Source organism: Bos indicus x Bos taurus, chromosome 9 (assembly GCF_003369695.1).
Source record: "Bos indicus x Bos taurus breed Angus x Brahman F1 hybrid chromosome 9, Bos_hybrid_MaternalHap_v2.0, whole genome shotgun sequence".
In the NCBI taxonomy this organism is placed as follows: domain Eukaryota; kingdom Metazoa; phylum Chordata; class Mammalia; order Artiodactyla; family Bovidae; genus Bos; species Bos indicus x Bos taurus.
The window spans coordinates 82,920,961-82,942,318 of record NC_040084.1 but is presented as its reverse complement, the minus strand read 5'-3'; the positions used below and the strand labels follow the sequence as shown (position 1 = coordinate 82,942,318).

General features: G+C 43.1%; 1 protein-coding gene across 1 annotated transcript in view; it reads left to right on the top strand.

Annotated features, from left to right (window-relative positions):
* The window catches only part of EPM2A (EPM2A, laforin glucan phosphatase), a 109,509-nt gene extending 88,646 nt beyond the window's left edge, over nucleotides 1–20,863 (top strand). The window contains exons 3-4 of the mRNA XM_027551767.1: nucleotides 9,447–9,688; nucleotides 18,457–20,863. Coding sequence (XP_027407568.1) covers nucleotides 9,447–9,688; nucleotides 18,457–18,734 — 520 coding nt within the window. The 3' untranslated portion in view covers nucleotides 18,735–20,863. The remainder of the gene's footprint in view (nucleotides 1–9,446; nucleotides 9,689–18,456) is intronic.
* Nucleotides 20,864–21,358: the final 495 nt, after the last annotated feature.

Sequence of the window (21,358 nt, the reverse complement as noted above, 5' to 3'; positions counted from 1 at the left end):
ATGTGCACCTGATATATGGATATTTGAAGAGTCTGGTTAATTGTATATATTTTACCTTTGAATTTTAGACCCTGTATTCATTTCCTGGGGCTGCCAACAACAAAGTGCCACCAACCAGAGGGCTTGGATGCCAAACATATATTGTCTCACAGTTCTGGAGACTAAAAGTATGGGATCAATGTGTCTATAAGATTGATTTGCTCTGGAGGGCTGTAGATCGAAACCTCATTCTATCTTCACATCATCTTCTCTCCATACATGTATGTGACCAAACTTTCTCTTCTTATGACAACATTCCTATTGAATTAGCCTTCTCTCGTGGCTTCACTTTAACTTGATTACTTCTTGTAGAGAACCTATCTCCAAATACCATTACACTTTAAGGTGCACGGGGTTAAGGACTTCAACATAGGAATGTGGGAGAAATGTGATTCAACCCATAACAGACCTTCACAATTAATTTACTTATATGGCATTTTATGATATAGAAAATAAAAGAACATATGTAAAAAATGTTTGCTTCATGTGGCTAAAAACTCCATTGCACATCCAAAAAGTCTAAGAGACTAACTGCACAAAATTCACATATGCTCTCTATACTCTGCCGTCTATGACCCATAAGCAATAATAAAATTATTTTTTATTGAAGAAGTTAATTAGCCTCACTCACTAAATTAGAATTTGTCTTTAAGCAGTTATTCAGCCTTGACTGAAATCTGTTACAAGCACCCTTTTGGGGTAGAAATTTGACATTAATAACTTAACACCTGACACCAGAGAACAAATTTTCAGTGGAAGGAGCTGTACATGCTAATGAAGCTTGGAGCTTACTGGAGGTTGATTTTAATGTTTCTCTTGCTTTCTCACTAATGAGATCTAAATTATAGGACTGACAGACTTTTTCTTCACCCATTATTTAAAAGCCAGATCACATTTTAATTTCACATCAGATTGCCCACAAAATATTAAATAAGGTAAATGTAGCACAATTATCCATCTTAGGAAATGTGTTCATTTTTCTTTTTGCTCCTAAATTCTTAAGCTGGATTTTGTGAAGAACCTCAGCAAAATCTGTTTTCTCTGTCTTTGAAATGGTTCCGTGTCTGTATGGCTAAGAATAGGGTGCCACAATTCAAGAGCTGTATCTCTTAGTGTGATGAGAAATAAACAAAAGCTTATGTTCCTACATTGATGTCACCATTCCTATAGTTTTCCTAATTTTTTCTTTCCTGTGGACAAAAAATAATGCTAATTTTCACCTTTAGGAAAAGGTTATTCTGCCATTTCTTATGGCCATTAAGGATGGAATTTGCTATGTGGAGCCTATAAAACTGTCTCCTTTCTTGATATTTCTCTTGTCTTTTGCACCCTCCCCCTCCCCTTCTCTCAATACCCTGTGATGTTTTGTGCAAAGTGCTTGGGTGCTCATTTTGCCCATTGTACTCCTTATTGCCAGTGAGGGCTCCTTTGATGGACAGCTGAGATGGCAAGTGAATTCTGATTCATATGCTTCAGTAGCTGTTGTACCACAGGTCCCAGACTGACAAGGGAAGCACATGGTGTAGTATTGTGATGTAATTACCTGGAACCACAAATCTAGATTCACTCAAATGAAGGCAATTGCTTTTGATTTGCAATCCAAGAAAGGAAGGTTCCAGAATGTCAGCCATCCATGTCTTTCCCTTGGTCTTTAACCAAGTTGTGATATTACTAGGGTGGATTTTATTTAAATTCAACCGTGTTGAATCATGGTGGCAATAGTCGAAACTGAAGTGAGTAGTTTTTTTCAATAATGGTACATTCTTGGAACGCCCCTGGTGGTCCAGGGCTGAGACTGTCCTCCCGTTGCCAGGGGCCTGGATCCAAACTCTGGTCAGGAAACTAGATCCCACATGCCTCACAAAGGGTTTGCATGTCACAACTAAAGATCTTGCATGTCCCAACAACAAAAAAATAGATCCCACGTGCTGCAACTAGAGATCCTGCATTCCACATACTCTCTCACAACCGAGAGTTCCCATTACTCACTGTCTGTCCAGGAATCATTTGTCATCTTGAAATTAGTGTTGGAGAAAGTAAGAGCTTCACTTTACTGGTCCATGTGTAGAGCTAAACAAGTCCATGTCCTCTGGTCTCCATGATCTTTATTGCTACCAAAAGGTACTGAGATTTATATACTCAGCTCCTCCTGAACATTTATTGGGATCTTCGGAGAAAGCAATGGCACCCCACTCCAGTACTCTTGCCTGGAAAATCCCATGGGCGGAGGAGCCTGGTAGGCTGCAGTCCATGGGGTCACTAAGAGTCAGACGTGACTCAGCGACTTCACTTTCACTTTTCCCTTTCATGCATTGGAGAAGGAAATGGCAACCCACTCCAGTGTTCTTGCCTGGAGAATCCCAGGGACGGAGGAGCCTGGTGGGCTGCCGTCTATGGGGTCACACAGAGTCGGACACGACTGAAGTGACTTAGCTTAGCTTAGCTTAGCTCTAGCTAATGGTTCTGGAATCTAGCTGCATGTATTATGCATGTAATATGGTTAATTTCTAAGAAAATAAGATAAAAATCAATTCACAGAATCTGAGACCTCACTTTGGAGCCACTTTGTGAGTATCTCTGGGATAGATCCTGGTAATAGTTTTATAAAAGCACCACATGTGTCTTGAATGCAAAGCCACATCTGGGTTGACTGTCCATACCCATTTGGTACAGTGCTTTCTCTTTGACCTTTCCAAATAATCTATAGTGAAGATGCCAGAAATCTCTGATGTTATTCATGATTGATAGTGAGTTATTCATAAAATAGTTCTCTGGAAGTTTTATGATGTCATTTACAATATAAGTGCAAGCTATGATTTTTATTCTGTTGTTGAGTCTTTGAAGTTTGGTATATCTTGCCATTAAAACTACCTTACAGAAGATTTTTTATTCCCTAAATCCCATATTTCAACAAATTGCTTCTCACCTTTAAAAAAAAATCCTAATTTTATCATCTAAAGTATCTTTGACACCAAAAGGAGATTAAAACTGAGATGAGTAAAAATTGATTTTTAATGGTGTCAAATCATTCTCTTTTGAGTGGAGAAGTAAAAGTTTAATTACTATTTAGAAAGGACACACACGACTAGAGATGTATCACCTCCTATAAGAGACAACAAGCTGAAACAAGATGCATATCAAGGGCACATTAGCTGTCTGATTAAGCATATTCTGTGGTTCTGTGTGTTTCCAACAAGCCCAGTATTTTGTCTCCATATCCCATAGAATGGTTCTGTATAATTTACTTTACAACTTCAATTCTGTCTCCTTCAATACGCTGCTTGTTTTCAGAATTTATCTTTAGTTACCCACCTCCTAAGTTCAGGACATCTTACTTTAGAAAATCAGGAGTTATTTTATATTAATTTCTTAAATCTGTACTCTGACTCCTAGCATTTTTAGAGGACAAATTAATTATGCTATGTGAAAGTTGGAAATATCTGATATAGAAACTGGTGTTATTCATGTGTATCTGTCAGTGTGTATTGCAAGGGCTTATTTTCATTAGAAACTTGATGTGGGAAATATGTATGTTAAGGTTCCAACTTTGGGCCTCTTTATCTTTGATTTATTCTGAGTTTCTTAAGGTTACTGGTTAGTTTAAATACATTTGAAGACCAGGACTGAATGAGATGATAAAATAATGCTCTTTTTAAGCAACACAGTATGATCTATATAGTGAGTCTGGTTTAGGATTCTGATTTCTTATTTCATAGGCTCAAATGTCCTGATTTACCCTTTGTATATCTCTATGAACTCTTTGGTATTTATGCAATTGTTGCATGCTAGCCACTTTATTTTGGTATTTATTTCCTAGTGAATACTAAATGCTCCTACTCAAAGAGTACAGTATTTAACAGAACTCCAGGTAACATTAGGAATTTAGCTTGGCTGTCATGAATATTCATTCTAATATGTAATTAGTTCACTTCAAGATTCTGCCAGTAAAAGTACATGATTGTTCAGAAGGCTGTATAACTGAGCTGTCCACTTGCTTCTTTTCCAGTTGAGTGTACATATGTATGCTCAGTTAAACCCCAAAGAATAGGTATGGCGGCCCAACACTATTACCTGCTTTGGCACCCAGCAGATTGCTGCGGGAGGAGTCTTTATGAGATACTTTGAAAGAAAGGAGGGAATGTCCAGATAGAGGAAGGTTCCAACTCTCATTACAACAGCCAGAGAGAAGAGGCAGTGACCCATAGGTGTGACATTTCCATTCCTGCAAAGACTGACTACTCAACTCACACAGTCCTGGTCAAGCATAGCTCTGGGTACGCTAAATGTGTCCCTGCTGGTGGTCTTTCTCTCAGTCCATTGGGCCCAATGGAGTGTCTGAGAATTTTTTGGAGTCAGTGATAAAGTAAAAAAACCTCTGCATCCTATGCCCCTCTTCACATGGGGTTCCCTGGTGGCTCAGACTGTAAAGAATCTGCCTGCAGTGCATGAGACCTGGGTTCAATCCCTGGGATTGGAAATTCCTCTGGAGAAGGGTGACAGAAGCAAGGTCCGATGCTGTAAAGAGCAATATTGCATAGGAACCTGGAATGTTAGGTCCATGAATCAAGGCAAATTGGAAGTGGTCAAACAGGAGATGGCAAGAGTGAACATCGACATTCTAGGAATCAGTGAACTAAGATGGACTGGAATGGGTGAATTTATCTCAGATGACCATTATATCTACTACTGTGGTCAGGAATCCCTTAGAAGAAATTGAGTAGCCATCATAGTCAACAAAAGAGTCCAAAATGCAGTTCTTGGATGCAATCTCAAAAACGACAGAATGATCTCTGTTCATTTCCAAGGCAAACCATTCAATATCACAGTAATCCAAGTCTATGCCCCGACCAGTAACGCTGAAAGGCTGAAGTTGAATGGTTCTATGAAGACCTAGAAAACCCTCCAGAACTAACACCCAAAAAAGATGTCCTTTTTATTATAGGGGACTGGAATGCAAAAGTAGGAAGTCAAGAAATACTTAAAGTAACAGAAAAATTTGGCCTTGGAGTACAGAATGAAGCAGGGCAAAGGCTAATAGAGTTTTGCCAAGAGAATGCACTGGTCAGAGCAAACACCCTCTTCCGATAACACAAGAGAAGACTTTACACATGGATATCACCAGATGGGCAACACTGAAATCAGATTGATTATATTCTTTGCAGCCAAAGATGGAGAAGCTCTATACAGTCAGCAAAAACAAGGCCTGGAGCTGACTGTGGCTCAGATCATGAACTCCTTATAGCCAAATTCAGACTGAAATTGAAGAAAGTGGGGAAAACCACTAGACCATTCAGGTATGACCTAAATCAAATCCCTTATGATTATACAATGGAAGAGAGAAATAGATTTAAGAGTCTAGATCTGATAGAGTGCCTGATGAATTATGGGCAGAGGTTTGTGACATTGTACAGGAGACAGGGATCAAGATCATCGTCAAGAAAAAGAAATGCAAAAAAGCAAAATGGCTGTCTGGGGAGGCCTTACGAATAGCTGTGAAAAGAAGAGAAGCAAAAAGCAAAGGAGAAGAGGAACGATATAAGCATTCAAATGCAGAGTTCCAAAAAATAGCAAGGAGAGATAAGAAAGCCTTCCTCAGTGATCAATGCAAAGAAATAGAGGAAGACAATAGAATGGGAAAGACTAGAGATCTCTTCAAGAAAATTAGAGATACCAAGGGAACATTTCATGCAAAGATGGGCTCAATAAAGGACAGAAATGGTATGGACCTAACAGAGCAGAAGATATTAAGAAGAGGTGGCAAGAATACACAGAAGAATTATACAAAAAAGATTTTCATGACCCAGATAATCACGATGGTGTGATCACTCACCTAGAGCCAGACATCTTGGAATGTGAAGTCAAGTCGTCATCACTACACAAGTAGTCATCACTACGAACAAAGCTAGTGGAGGTGACGAGATTCCAGTTGAACTATTTCAAATCCTGAAAGATGATGCTGTGAAAGTGCTGCACTCAATATGCCAGCAAATTTGGAAAACTCAGCAGTGGCCACAAGACTGAAAAAGGTCAGTTTTCATTCCAATCCCAAAGAAAGGCAATGCCAAAGAATGCTCAAACTACCTCACAATTGCACTCATCTCACCCGCTAGTAAAGTAATGCTCAAAATTCTCCAAGCCAGGCTTCAGCAATACATTAACCATGAACTTCCAGATGTTCAAGCTGGTTTTAGAAAAGGCAGAGGAGCCAGAGATGAAATTGCCAACATCCGCTGGATCATTGAAAAAGCAAGAGAGTTCCAGAAAAACATCTATTTCTGTTTTATTGACTATGCCAAAGCCTTTGACGGTGTAGATCACAATAAACTGGATAATTCTGAAAGAGATGGGAATACCAGACTATCTGACCTACCTCTTGAAAAACCTGTATGCAGGTCAGGAAGCAACAGTTAGAACTGGACATGGAACAACAGACTGGTTCCAAATAGGAAAAGGAGGCCATCAAGGCTGTATATTGTCACCCTGCTTATTTAACTCCTATGCAGAGTACATCATGAGAAACACTGGGCTGGAAGAAACACAAGCTGGAATCAAGATTGCCTGGAGAAATATCAGTAACCTCAGATATGCAGATGACACCACTGTTATGGCAGAAAGTGAAGAACTAAAGAGCCTCTTGATGAAAGTGAAAGAGGAGAGTGAAAAGGTTGGCTTAAAGTTCAACATTCAGAAAACGAAGATCATGGCATCTGGTCCCATCAGTTCATGGCAAATAGATGGGGAAACAGTGGAAACAGTGGCTGACTTTATTTTGGGGGGCTCTAAAATCACTGCGGATGGTGATTGCAGCCATGAAATTAAAAGACGCTTACTCCTTGGAAGGAAAGTTATGACCAACCTAAACAGCATATTCGAAGGCAATGGCACCCCACTCCAGTACTCTTGCCTGGAAAATCCCATGGACAGAGGAGCCTGGTAGGCGGCAGTCCATGGAGTCGCACAGAGTCGGACACGACTGATCGACTTCACTTTCACTTTTCACTTTCATGCATTGGAGAAGGAAATGGCAACCCACTTCAGTGTTCTTGCCTGGAGAATCCCAGGGACAGGGAAGCCTGGTGGGCTGCTGTCTATGGGGTTGCACAGAGTCGGACACGACTGAAGTGACTTAGCAGACAGCATATTAAAAAGCAGAGAGATTACTTTGTCAACAAAGGTCTGTCTAGTCAAGGCTATGGTTTTTCCAGTAGTCATGTATGGATGTGAGAGTTGGACTATAAAGAGGGCTGAGCACAGAAGAATTGATACTTTTGAACTGTGGTGTTGGAGAAGACTCTTGAGAGTCCTTGGACTGCAAGGAGATCCAACCAGTCCATCCTAAGGGAAATTGGTCCTGGGTGTTTATTGGAAGGACTGATTTAAAGTTGAAACTGCAGTATTTTGGCCACCTGATGTGAAGAGCTGACTCATTTGAAAAGACCCTGACATTGGGAAAGATTGAAGGCAAGAGGAGAAGGGAACGGCAGAGGTTGAGATGGTTAGATGGCATCACTGACTCAGTGGACATGAGTTTGAGTGAACTCCGGGAGTTGGTGATGGACAGGGAGGCCTGTCGCGCTGCGTTTCATGGGGTCGCAAAGAGTCGGACACGACTGAACGACTGAACGACTGAACTGAACTGAACTGAACTGGAGAAGGGAATGGCTACCCACTCCAGTATTCTTGCCTGGAAAATTCCATGGACAGAAGAGGCTAGTGGGCTATAGTCCACGGGTTGCAAAGAGTTCGACATGACTGAGCAACTAACATTTTCACTTTTCCCCTCTTCAGGGCACCATGAAGTCTTTTCTGGGTTTCCAATGTTTCTCTTTGTTTAAAATTTTATCCTTTTATTTTTTCCATAATAATCTTCAATATCCACAAGGAAATTCCTGCCCCCAGATGGCATCAGATTCCACAGGTTAATTGTTTAGTCCTATAAGACACCCGCCATGCCCTCAACCTGCCCTCAGAGGTCAGTTGCAAGCCCAGGTTTGTAACCTGTGTTTCTGACTGACTGGCTACACACTAGGGATTCCCCATACCCCTCCTTAGACTTGCATTTGATTAATTTTCTACAGCACGTCACAGAACTCAAAGAAACACTTTACTTACTAGATCACCAGTTCATTATAAAAGGATGTAACTCAGGAACAGTCAGATATCAGAGATGCCTAGGGGAAGGCATGGGAAAGGAGCAGAGCTTCCATGTCCTCTGCTCTCCCTTTATCCTGTATTCACCAACCTGGAGGCTCCCCAAACTTTGCTGTTTGAGGTTTTATGGAGGCTTCATTTCATAGACCTGGTTAATGAAATCACTGGCCAAAGATGACTGATTCAATCTCCAGTCCCTCTCCCTTCCCAGGAGATCAGGGGGTGGGATGAAAATTCCAACCTTCTAATCACAAGGTTGGTAACCCTGGCAACCAGTCCCACCCTTAGCTGCATTTCAAAAATTACCTCATTAAGAAAAGACACCTTTATGGCTGTCATCACTTAGGAAATTTCAATGGATTTAGGAACTCTGTGTCAGATATGGGGATGAAGAACAAATATATATTTCTTATAATAAATCACAGCATCACAGTATGTCTACTTATTTGTTGCTATTGTTTTTATAATGTCCTCTAATAAAATTTTATAGTTTTTTCTGGATTAAAGACATTCCTAGGTATTTTATAATTTTGTCATTATTTTTGAATAAGACTTCCCCTCCTCCTCCCAATCTATTACTACCTGGCTATTAGTAGCACAGAGAATGGTTATTTGATTTTTGTGTATTTTCCTTCATCCAGATAATTTAATCTTAATACTTTTAATATTGTTCATAGCTCTTATAGTTGAATCTTTTTTGACAGAGAGATATTTCTTCTTCTACATTATAGCTTTAGATGAAGCATATAGAATAATGTTGAATACTAATGGAAATAATCCTTACTTTGATTTTATTTAAAAGAAGATTGTTATTAGTTTGTCTTAATCTCATACTATTTGAAATTTTTATACAGAGCTTTAAACAGGAATGACTGCTGAATTCTAGCACATATTTTCCAGAATTTATGATATAGTCATAGGAATTTTGCCCTTAATTTGTTAGTACTTTGAAATATGTTGATGGATTTCCTAATATTGAACCACATATACATTCATGGAGGACTTATTTTAATATATTGGTAGATTTGGTTTCCTGATGCCTATACCCTGACCTTCTAGTTAATTGAATTATTTGTTTCCCTCAAAACACCACCACCAGTATTTTTGTCTTTTAATAATAATATTGGTTCTCATGTTCTTAATACAGCTTTTCCTGTGCCCAGTGTTAAAGGTTAATTGCATTTTAATACTGCATGTTTTATGCAGCTGCTATAACACCAACAATAGTTATAGTTGACTCCATGTATTCTTCTTAGGATTCTACCAAATATCTGGCTGGGTAGCTGCCCTCGCCAAGTGGAACACGTAACCATCAAACTGAAGCATGAACTAGGGGTTACAGCTGTAATGAATTTCCAGACGGAATGGGATATTGTACAGAATTCCTCAGGCTGTAACCGCTACCCAGAACCCATGACACCAGACACTATGATTAAGCTGTATAAGGAGGAAGGCTTGGCCTACATCTGGATGCCCACACCAGATATGAGCACTGAAGGTAAGTGTCCGAGGGAGCTTGTTGGATGTATTTCAGAGAAGCCCCTGTTGGTTTTTGCCTGTCTGTCTGTCTGCCTATCTACCTACCTACCTGTCTATAACTGAAAACCTATATGTGAATGATAGATATGGAAAAATATAAGGTTTGGGGGTTAATATATTATATATATATGTATATGGTATAGATAAGATATATATATCTTTTGACACCTTGGCTAAGATTCTGTTTCACATTGGTTCTTTTAATTTATTTATTCATCAAACATATTTATTGTGTATCTACTATGTGTGTGGGGCCCTAGGCTGGTGGCTGGGCATTCAAAGGTGAAGAAAAGCAGGCACAGCTCCTGTCCTCATGAAGCTACAGTCCAATAGGAAAGATAAGCAGTAATCAAATGGCTGCAAATAGAAATGTAAAGCTCTGGTCAGTTTTCTGATTAGAAAGTTACATAGATGGTGCAATGAGAGCACGCACAGGCAAATCAGACCTAGGAAGAAGGGCCAGGGAGGGTCTTCTTGGGTGTGCTTGAGCTGAGATCCAAAGTGGGAGTTGGGCACAAGTGAGGTGGGCAGAGGCTTCCAGACAGAGGGAGTAGCTTGGAAAGAGTCCTCCTTGCAGGAGAGCACGTAGTGTTGTAGGAACTGAAAGATGAGCAGTGTGGCTGCCGGTCTGGGAAGCAGGGAATAGAGTCCTGCACGACTTGGGACACAAAGAAAACTTGAGACTCTATCCTTATGCAGTGAGCAGCAGTTGAAAGGGAGGGTGGCTGAGAGATGCCAAGATAACCTTTCTCCCCGCCACCCCCCAAAAGTGCCCTTTGATTGCAGTTTGGAGTACGTGGGGCTGGGCCCACAGCGGGTCTGGGGAGGCCAGTTAGGAGTTACTGCAGCAGTTACAGTGAGAGGTAAGGAGAGAGAACCGCAGCTCGGGGCAGGGTGGGGCTAGTGATGCTTCCATTTACTGCACAAACACCGGCTGAGCCTGTCTCCTGAAGAGGGAGTTAGGGTGTGACCCGGGTGCTGCCAAGAATCAGAGACAAATAAGGAACGGTTTGATCTCGTGGTAAGAGGCAGTAAGGCAAGTTCAAAGCTAATTAAAGTGCAAAGAAGAAGGTAATGAGGATGAGTCACACGGGCTAGGAGGCTTATGGTGTGGGAGGAGAATTTCTGCAGAGAAGCAGAGGGAGGCCATGTGAGTGTCCTGGGATTTGAGGTGGGTGTGGCAGGTCAATGTAGAGGGAGAAAGGGCATGCCGGGTGGGAGAAACAACCAAGGCACAGAGGCGTGGGGTTTTAGAGGAATAATCTGTATTTCAGCCTGGTTGGGGAATAGGGTTCTTGAAGGAAAGGAGTGGAGATCTCTGAATCCAAGAGAACAAGCTACTCGAATAATATCAATCAGAGGCCAGCAGAGGGCAGCAGAGAGCTATGGACTAGCGCAGAATGAGGGCATTACAGTTCAGTTCAGTCTGCGACCCCATGGACTGCAGCATGCCAGGCCTCCCTGTCCATTACCCACTCCGGGAGCTTGCTCAAATGCATGTCCATCGAGTCGGTGATGCCATCCAACCATCTCATCCTCTGTCGTCCCCTTCTCCTCCTGTCTTCAACCTTTTCCAGCATCAGGGTCTTTTCCAATGAGTCAGCTCTTCGCATCAGGTGGCCAAAGTATTGGAGTTTCAGCTTCAGCATCAGTCCTTCTGAGGGCATTTGGTGAACTGCTATTCTGGAGGAAAGAAGGAAGACAGTGATGCCCAGCAAGGAAAAGTTTCTATCATCAGTCGTCTTCCCCGCAAAATGCATTATGTATCAAACTCTGGTTTGAACAATTTCGAACGTTAACTCATTTAATTCTCATGACAAGAGTCCAGGCAGGTGTTATCTCCATTTTGCTGAGAAAGAGAATGAGGGACACAAAAGTTAAGTAACCTGGCTGGTGTCATACCGGAGAGACACAGCCTGGATTTCAGCACACGCAGTCAGACTCAGAATACTGCGCTTGCCACTGTGCAATGAAGCTTCTCTACATGCTCATATGGACTCTTCATGCACTTTATACAGACCACCACCCACATTTTTAACCTGCCATGTTCATCATCAGCTGGATTTAGACAAAAACATGAGTTTCTTGGTCTTCCCTGGTGGCTCAAAAGGTAAAGGATCCACCTCTAATGTGGGAGACCTGGGTTCGATTCTTTGGTTGGGAAGATTCCTTGGAGAAGGGAACGGCTACCCACTCCAGTATTCTGGCCTGGAGAATTCCATGGACTGAGGATCCTGGCAGGCTACAGTCCACGGAGTTGCAAAGAGTCGGACACAACAGAGCAACCTTCACTTTCACTTCGTGAGTTTTTAGGGAGATAACTTGTCTCCCCAGTCAATACTCCAAGATGTAGGTGGGGACCGGGGGACTCTGACAGTCTTAGGACCTTGGCCATCTTGACTCTTTATGAATATGTATGGTCCTACTGGCCAGGCCAGGCCCCTCAGTGGGTCTGTCTGAACTGAACTATCATTGGGGATGAGGAATTATTTTTCTTTCTGAAGGTTTGGTTGGTTGGTTACTCTTCTTGGTAATGAATGCTGATCCAAAGAAGCTTGATTTAGCTTCTAGAGCTCCGTCTTTTTTCAAGGAATTAAAAAAACCCGAAACATTATTTGCACAGAAAAGCACGGTGAGCCTGGGTCGTATTCGCCCTGTCCAGTTTGCTTCTCTGGCTTCAAAACTGAGAAGGTTGCTAGGATAGTGTGCCCATGGCTTCCAGGGAGGGTTTTGATTTTCACTTCTTTGGTTGTGATCTTCTAGCTTTGTTATCCCATTGGAATAGGATGTGAGACTAGGCTCAGAGAAGCTGAGATAAATATGGCCTGCCCTACCCCATGCACTGATTACCCCAAAACCCTGCTAACTGGTAGGCAATTTGCTTGATAGTTTGGGAATATGCAGAAGCCTGAGGGAAAATGCTACCCCCAAGGAACCACTGTATTTGTATTAAAATCTCCTGGGGGTCATGGATCACCAGGACCCACGCATACAGTGGACTGTCTTTCACACTGAGGCAGTTTAGAAACAAGAGAAATGGCAGCAAAGTGAAAGCTCCCACTTGAAAAAGGCCAAAACCCAAGAGTAAAGAGTTTCTTTGGTTCAGCAAAACCTGGGGGAGTAATCAAAGGGTTAACAACCACTCCTGAATTACAGAGGAATTTTTGACCAATAGATCAATCTCCATGGCTCACAACATTAGCACAATGAACACATAGATTAATTCAGCTGAATATTTTTAGAACTCTAGAGAAAGATCCATCTGGAAGTGTTTTGAGCCACAGCATAACGCTGTCAGATAAAGTCTGAGAAGGAAAACAGTTTGTTAGGCCTGACTGTCACCACTGGTTGTCACAGACCTGTTATAATCAATTGTGCCATCGATTCTCACTCTTGTACTTTTTGTCATGCAGAAGGGTTGGGATTGTTTAGGTTTTTGTTCTCTTCTTTAAAAAAAAAATTTTTTTTTTTTTGGTTTGTGTCTTTCACCTGAGAAACGAAAAGCTCCCACATGTAGCACTCACCTGAACACATAAAATCTGTTCACTAGAAGTAAGTTATCCTTCACACAGGAAGTACTCAGACTGTGTTTTGACCTCTGTCAGCACAGTGCCATTTATAACAAACTGTCTAGCCTGCCTCCCAAATGGGTTAATATGCTCTCCAGAGTCCTTGGCCACCCCTTTGTTGCCATGGTCTGAGTCTGTTCTCTGACTCAACACACTAAATGCAGTGTTGCCGTGAGGCAAAGACACTGACCTTGGAGCCAAGGCACCTGGGCTTGAGCCTCATCACCCTGGAGCAGCTGTGTGATACGGGCAGACTTGGGAAATGGGGAGTAATAATATCTGCCTTACAGGATTATAGCAGTAGAATAAGATAATTGATATGGAAGAGCTTTGAAAATTCCAAAGTTGGGGCCATATTATCAGTGCCAGTTCTTCCGTTTCTATTAAAGGGTGTTATAGATAACAGGGACCTTATCTATATTACAGAAAAGAAGATGCACTCAAATAAAATTGTAATATATTCAGCATTAATCTGCCTCTGGATTAAGATAGGAAAGACATGTGTGTGTGTGTTGGAAAGGCTGAAACTTGTGCCAGGAACAATTTCTTTCAAGGTCAGCCTTAGGTCAACCTCAGATATCTTCAGGGACCCCGAAAAGCCATTCCAGAGTTGGATTAACTTGGAGGAGATGTGGACCAGAAATTAGATAAGAAGGGTCTTGGACTGTCTCAGATCAAATCAGTATTAATGGTTTTGTTTTAGTTAAATTCACGTATTCAGTGAATGTTTATTGAGCATCTATGGGGAGCCAAGGCCTGTTTTAAATTCCAAAGTGAAAATCACGGAAGGTGGAGTGTTTTGCTGAACCTGCACTGGCTTTAAAATTTTCAACCTACTTGCCAACATTTAAAATTTGGAATATTTTACATTAAAAAAAAAAATCAGTGGTTCTCTCTTGCTTTGGGGGTATTGTTATTTTTAAAAATGGAAGCACTTTATTGAATTAAATTCCATCTGGAGGCTAAACATACGAAACATTCAAGTTAGGGGCTCTGGTTGACGCTGGCTTTATTGTGTGAGCCCAGATCCTGGGCACCCTCGTGTGATTCCTTGGTGGGTTATGTATAAGAAATGGAATATTTCCTGCCATATCAGTAAACAAGGATGTCAAGTCATCAGTGATTCCAGCCCTCTGATGTGAGCTTGTGAGGTCAAAGGGCACTGAGGAAGAAGAATACCCATAATCCAGAGCACTCAGACTGCAGTCACTCCCTATGGTTGAGCCCATAGGAGCTCAGGATGTGAAGAGCACAGGATACTGGCCCCAGAATAGCTCAGATGTATATGAAAGGAATGGTTCCAGTGAGCTCAGACTCTTGCATCTTCCCCTACATAGAAAAGATACATTCCTTAACTGGGGACATCTGGTTTCCTTTACTTAACAATAATCTTTTGATGTTCAAACTCCCTGCCCTTTGTTGTAAAACTTCGATATAACCTGGCAAATCCCCTCACCTCCTTGGAGCAGTTCTCTCAGGGTGACTTGAGATGCTGTCTCCTGGGCTTGAAGTCCTAAAACTTCCCATCAAATAAAACATAACTCCCAACTTTTAGGTTGTGATTATTTTTTCAAGATGACGTGTATTTGCTCAGGCTCCCTAGAATGGGTTTTCAAGCAAGAAGACAAGCACTTGTAGGGCACAGACAGCCATCTGGGTAGGGACAGAGATGCTGAGCCCCAGGGAGGGTGTCACTGTCCCATTGGGGTGACAGCTGCAGCATGACTAGGGAAGTGGGGGACAGGGGCTCACTGGGGCTTCACATTGACTGCATGGGGGCCAGCAAGCCAACCATGGACCAGCTAGGTTAGGGAAGATAGTAGTACAGAGGTTAAAAGCAGAGACTTCAGAATTTGGACGGCTGGGTTGGAGTGGCCGTTAAGGAATAACCTTGCACAAATTTCTGATATGACTGAGGGTGACATCAGTGCCAGGCCCACATTTGTTTAGAGGCGGCTGTAAAGGAGCCATTGCACACAGAGCTTAGAACAGCGCTGAGCAGATAGAAAGAGCTCAGTACATGTTTGCTGTCATCAATCAAAGTGAAGTGAAATGAAAGTCATTCAGTTGTGTCCAACTCTTTGCGACCCCATGAACTGTAGGCCACCAGGTTCCTTTGCCCATGAAATTCTCCAAGCAAGAATACTGGAGTGGGTAGCCCTTCCCTTCTCCTGGGAATCTTTCCAACCCAGGAACTGAGTCTCCCGCATTACAGGCTGATTATTTACCATCTGAGCCACCAATCAAAGCGGAGTCAAAATAAAGGAGGGCTCCAGCTGAGGCCAGGCTGAGATGGGTGGGCATCCTAGATAGGCTGGTGCCCCTTTTATTCCTTCTGCATGTTATTTAAATAAGTGTTCAGCAGTTCTTAAGTGGGACGGCTGAGTGATTCTAGAAGACCTCTAGTGGGTGAGACCTGTGTTTAAACTGGGAGCCTTCTGGAGTTTCCGAGTGGCAGCTGACATTTACATTCCAGGATTATGTGTCTGAGCTCACTGAACCTTAAACTAACACAAATCCTTTCTCAACTTCTAAAATACCTGTTGAAGAATCTTTTACAGATAAAAAGGAAAGGGGGAAATACTAGGTCATTTTGGCCACTTGGTGTAGATCCTTCCTTGGGGTACTTCTGGCCAGAGAGAAGGTCAAGGGAGGGGATTCTGATGAGTCCATGTAGACCTGGCCAGGGCAGGCTGGTCCTGATGCTACAGAAGCTGAGCATTAACTCTGGGTCTCTGACTCCAGCAGCTCCTCCTGCCAATGGCCACTGTGGTCTACTTGTGTATTGGGCATTTACTGAAAACTCCCATTAAAAATGTTTCTGTTAATTCCCTGGCAATGAACATGGAAACTGGAGAGGCAACTGTAATGGGGAACTTGAGAAGTGATGCCAGCTGTGCCAGGAGCAGAAAGAGCCCAAGCTTCCTGGATCCATCACTGGAAGTTCCCTTCCTGACCAACAATCCTTAAACTTCTAACAACCCACCCCCCCCCGCACCCCCCTCCTCCATGGAAGAGAAGTTCTGCATTGGAACAGGCCTCCCAGTTACCAGCAGGGTCGCTCACACAGACCTTGGAGGTTTTGCCTCATCTGATTTTCCAAGTCAAATAGTGGACCAAATACACAGCCCTCTCCGAGACACCCAGCAGGACCGCTCTCTGATGCATGTGGAGTCTCACAGCTTGTTTCATCGCCGGTGTTTCTTCACTGCCTCTAGGAGAGTGCTGTGAGTAACCCACTGTAAGGCAGGCGCCCAAGCTCTGTCCTCAGAGCACCCTGAACCAAGCACAGAGGCACAGATCAATTAAAGCTTATGGCACAGTTTGGACTCAGAAGTCAAGCAAGGCCTAGGGGCTGGTGTGACTTCAATTCAGATGCCCTCAGGGACTAGGCAGGGAACATGAAAGTGTGGCAACAGGCACTGGGGAGAGATGGAGCTGCAGGAACTGTGAAGTGTGCTCTGCTTAAATCACTCCTGTTAAAACTATCTCTAAACTGCCATGTGGGGCCTTTCAATTCCTTAGTCAGAGGGAGTAACAGAACGCCAGGAGCTACTAAAATCCTTTTTGGCTTCCATATAGATGTCTGACTTTGATACCATAGCAGGGTGGGCCTAAAGCTAAGGCCCCTCCTGTCACAGTAGAGTGGTCACTGGGAAGGTCTTCAGGCCACAGGGGGGGTTTTGGTAACTCTCTCCTTCTAAGGTGCTAATGCCTGATTGCAATGTGTTGTGTTGGCCCCTTCAAGGCACTTGCATTTAAAAAAAAAGGACATCTAAGGAAAGTTTAAACTTACCTAAGCAGCTTCATGGGAGAATTCTAGGCCTCAGTGAGGAAAGGGCATTTCCCACCTCTGCAGTGATCCAGTGGGATGGTAAGTGTGAAGGCTGGACAGGCCTTCTCTGTGGCCCTCGAAAGATCCCCCGCTGGGCTGTGGTGTCTCCGTGTGGGTGAGGACAGAGAGCCGCTGGAGGATGTGAGGTCATAGCACATAGAGACCCAAGTCTCTGTATAGTTTCTCTCTTCCACCCATTCTTGAAGTAATTTACAATGACCATCCTCCACCTTCCAAAAATAATCCACCAGATTCATTTTGCTCTGAGAATCTGAGAGCAGAAGAAACTCTAGGCAACTAAGAGTTTGCTGGCTTTAGGGGGCTCTCTGTGCCTAGGATGACAGAGAGGGCGTGGGTCCAGCAGGCCTCAGCAGAGCATTGTATATCCTGTTTCAGTGTGCTGAGGGGAAGACACTGGACATCTAATCATCAGGACAGGAGCCACAGGGCAGCAACACCTATAATCATAATTGCCTAGTAAAGGGAAACTGAATCAGTGTTAATACACACTGTGATGGTAATGGTGGTGGTAGTTTAGACACGAAGTCGTGTCCGACTCTTTGTGACCCCATGGACTGTAGCCCACCAGGCTCCTCTGTCCATGGGAATTGCCAGGCAAGAATGCTAGAATGGGTTGTCATTCCCTTCTCCAAGGGATCTTCCTGACCCAGGGATTGAAGCCAGGTCTCCTGTGTTGTAGGCGGATTCTTTACTGCTGAGCTACCAGGGAAGCCCCAATGCACGCTGTTATCTTGAGGGGATACATAAATGCCTGGCTACCCCTCGTGTATCAATTAACAAGTTAGCCGTTCCCCTGGACAAATCAAAATTGGCTTTTGTCTGATGAGGCAGATGGACTCCTTTAACCAAAAGGGACTAATTCTGCTTGCATTTACCTGGAAGATCCTATTGGATTAAAGGAAATTCAAGTGATAGGACCTGTGAGCTTCTCTTTAAAATCCTTTAAACCTCTGCCCAGACCCCTCTGATAGACGAGAGGACCCATGCTTCTGAGGCTAGGCTCTAGTGAACTTCCCTTTGAAGGGAGGTTTGCACGATGCAGGCTCACTCAAAAGAGCAGCAAAATCCAGTGACAATTCAGATCTGACTTATTGCCTCCCGGCTGCTCTTTCCACTTTATGATGAGCAGGTTCTGCTATCGTCTCACCTTTTCCTTCTACACAAAGGAGGGAAGCAAGCTCCGCCATGCCCGCCTCTCCCGCCGAAACGCCGCGATTTCTGGGGTGCGCCGCAGGAGTGACTGTTAGGGGCGGCCGGGGTGGTTCCGGTCTCACCGGTCTGTGCTGTGCTCTCTCAACGCAGGCCGCGTCCAGATGCTGCCGCAGGCGGTGTGCCTCCTGCACGCGCTGCTGGAGAAGGGACACACGGTGTACGTGCACTGCAACGCCGGCGTGGGGCGCTCCACCGCCGCCGTGTGCGGCTGGCTGCAGTACGTGCTGGGCTGGAGCCGCAGGAAAGTGCAGTATTTCCTCGTGGCCAAGAGGCCGGCGGTGTACATTGACGAAGAAGCCCTGGCCCGCGCAGAAGAAGACTTTTATCAGAAATTCGGGAAGATTCGATCTTCCGTGTGCGGTGTGTAGGGTGATGATGGATCCGCCTCCCTCCTTCCGAGTTTCCTTAGGAAGCCTGGAGTGATGCTAGTTATTGACCTAAAAGCCAAGATTCTTCCTCGACGGAAAGACGGGTCCTGCCACCCCTACTCCCCCCACCCCCCGATCCCGACCCGCCTTCTTTAGTCTGGGGCTGACTTTCGGCTCTGCTTTGGTTGAACTGGATGTTCTTTGAAATATTTTGCAAAGGGTGCTGTGACTGATCCCGAGAAAAATCCAGGAGCAGTTGGGCTGTGCAGCGCGCTTCCAGCATCAGACGGAAAGGGAACGGGCTCAGGTCTGTGCCGGCGGGCAGATGGCACCTGCTGCACGGTCAGTGCTTTGCTGTCCTGTGGACGCACCACTGCTTTGGCTTGTTGCCTTGTGACTTGGCAGGCGGAAGAAAAGTTCGGGAGTTACCTAGATGTTACACACACACACACACACACACACACCCCTTTTCTGCTGAACTGAAATGGAATTATAAAGTAAGAATTGGTCAGTTGGCCAAAGAAGAGAATAGAGTGGGTGAGAGCCTGGACTATGATAAAGGGAGAGCCCCATATGGCCCAAAACGATGACTTTCTAGCTTTTTTTTTTTTGCATCCTACTTTAGAGTTGTTAGAACGTGTTCCAAAGCCTCACCTTCCTTCTGTATGCACAACCCAGTGTGATGACCTCAGTAACCTTACTATCTTTATGTGTTTTAGCTGAGGCTCTGTGCGCAGAGCTAGGGTGCCCGTGTCTCAAGGCTGGTCAGGGATGAGCTGGAGTTTATCACTCAGGTTATTTGACTCAGTGTTGTGAAAAGCACAACACCTGTGGTGTTGCCAGCACACTTTGGTGAGTTCAGTCTCTCCCAGTGGAAGGTCAATTTGTCTGCAGCAGTTTCTACAGTGAGAAATGGAGCAGTGTTCTAACAGTCACCATAGAATTCAGGAAAGTTAGTTATCCTAATTTAAACCACAGTGGGCTGTCTCTAGGCTGGAGTGGCCTGAGCCATACGTCACTCACAAGAGGAGCTGTGTTCCCAGAAGAGCCCCAAGTGCCAAAGCCCATAGTTAATTGTTTCACAGATTAGGGGTGATCCTGGTTTACCCTCAGTTTAATGCAAAACAGTTACTGTACCTCCAGACAGTGCAATTCACTATCTGGGGCTCTATAAGAAATTCAAAGATTAATAAGATTTTGCCTTCAAAAAGCTCATAGCCTAGAAGCATCCCTGTGTTCAATCAGGTGCACTGCAGGGTTGAACTGGCAATGATTGGCTGGTATGGGAAAGGGAAATAATTTTTATTGGGTGCCTCTTATGTGCTGGATGCTTTACAATCTTATGCAATGTGATCTTCATGGTACCCCATGTGGAAGGTTTTTATTATCTCTGTTATAGAGATGAGGAAACTAAGATTCACAGAGATGAAATCAACTGTCCTCAGTCATGTGGTGAATAAATAGATGAAATATGATAAGAGTTGTTTGACTCAGAGCCGTACTTTTTTCTGTTAACCTACAATGCTTATTTATTTTTCTGCTCCTTCTTTTCTTCCATAAATATTTATTGATAGTTGTGAGAGAGTCTGTTTTAGGAAGTATGGGAGCTAGAAGGACAAAAGGTGAGTTCCAGTGGAATGCAGAGGAGGGAGAGGTGTCCTGTAACTGGGACTCAGAGGAAATGGTGTTTCATTTGAGCAGAGAAGGCTAGACAGGACAAATGTATCCTGTGATTTTCAGAGTAAAATTTATAAGCTAAGATTATATAATGTGAAGACCATCTCTCTTGTTAAAAACAAGTAAAAACTACTGTGTTCAAGTAATCCATTTATAGTCAAAACGTGTTTGGTAAAATTTAATCTTAAAAATGGAATATTTCTAATTATATAAATGTGTGTGTGTGTGTGTGTATGTGAATTTCTTTAATGTCTAGGAAGTCCAGCTATGTAACTTCCACTATAGAAAGACATTTTTTTGGGTAGATTTTTCCCTGTTTTGTTTTGATAGACAAAATCAGTTTAGGGTTATTAAAAAATGTTTTGGAACAACTTCCCATCCTCAATGAATGGGATGTCCAATGTATTTAAAAATCACCTGGAACTTTTGCTAAATAAAAGCATTAAAAATGACTTCTGTGTACAGGATTTTTAAAATGTTTCTAACTTAGTCTGAAATCTCAAGGAACAAACTGTTTCCTTATTTGAAAAAGAGTCAGTTGGCTGAGCTAAATTGTTTCTTCCTTATCACTCACTTTCTCATTAGCTGATCAAAATGGGCAGTTACAGGACAAAAGAAAGTCATAGGTGAGGACACCACAAAGACGTGAAGATGGAAAGCTCAAGGGTGTGTCAGAGAAAATCAAAGTGATGTTGTTCCATCAGCTGCTTGTCACTGGCATTAACAGAACTTTTCAGTCACACATTTTTCAAAGAAAATCATAACATCTCACCCAGGGTAAAGAAGTGTCCAAATAAGTTTATTTTCTCTTAGACTCAAAACATTTTCCTTTAATTATTTTGTGTGCTAATGTTAGGAAAAATTAAAAAAAGAAACACACTCTTTTGATTAACATTAAGGTACGGGTGAAAACTATTTGGTTTGACCATTTTAAGAAAAAATGTGGT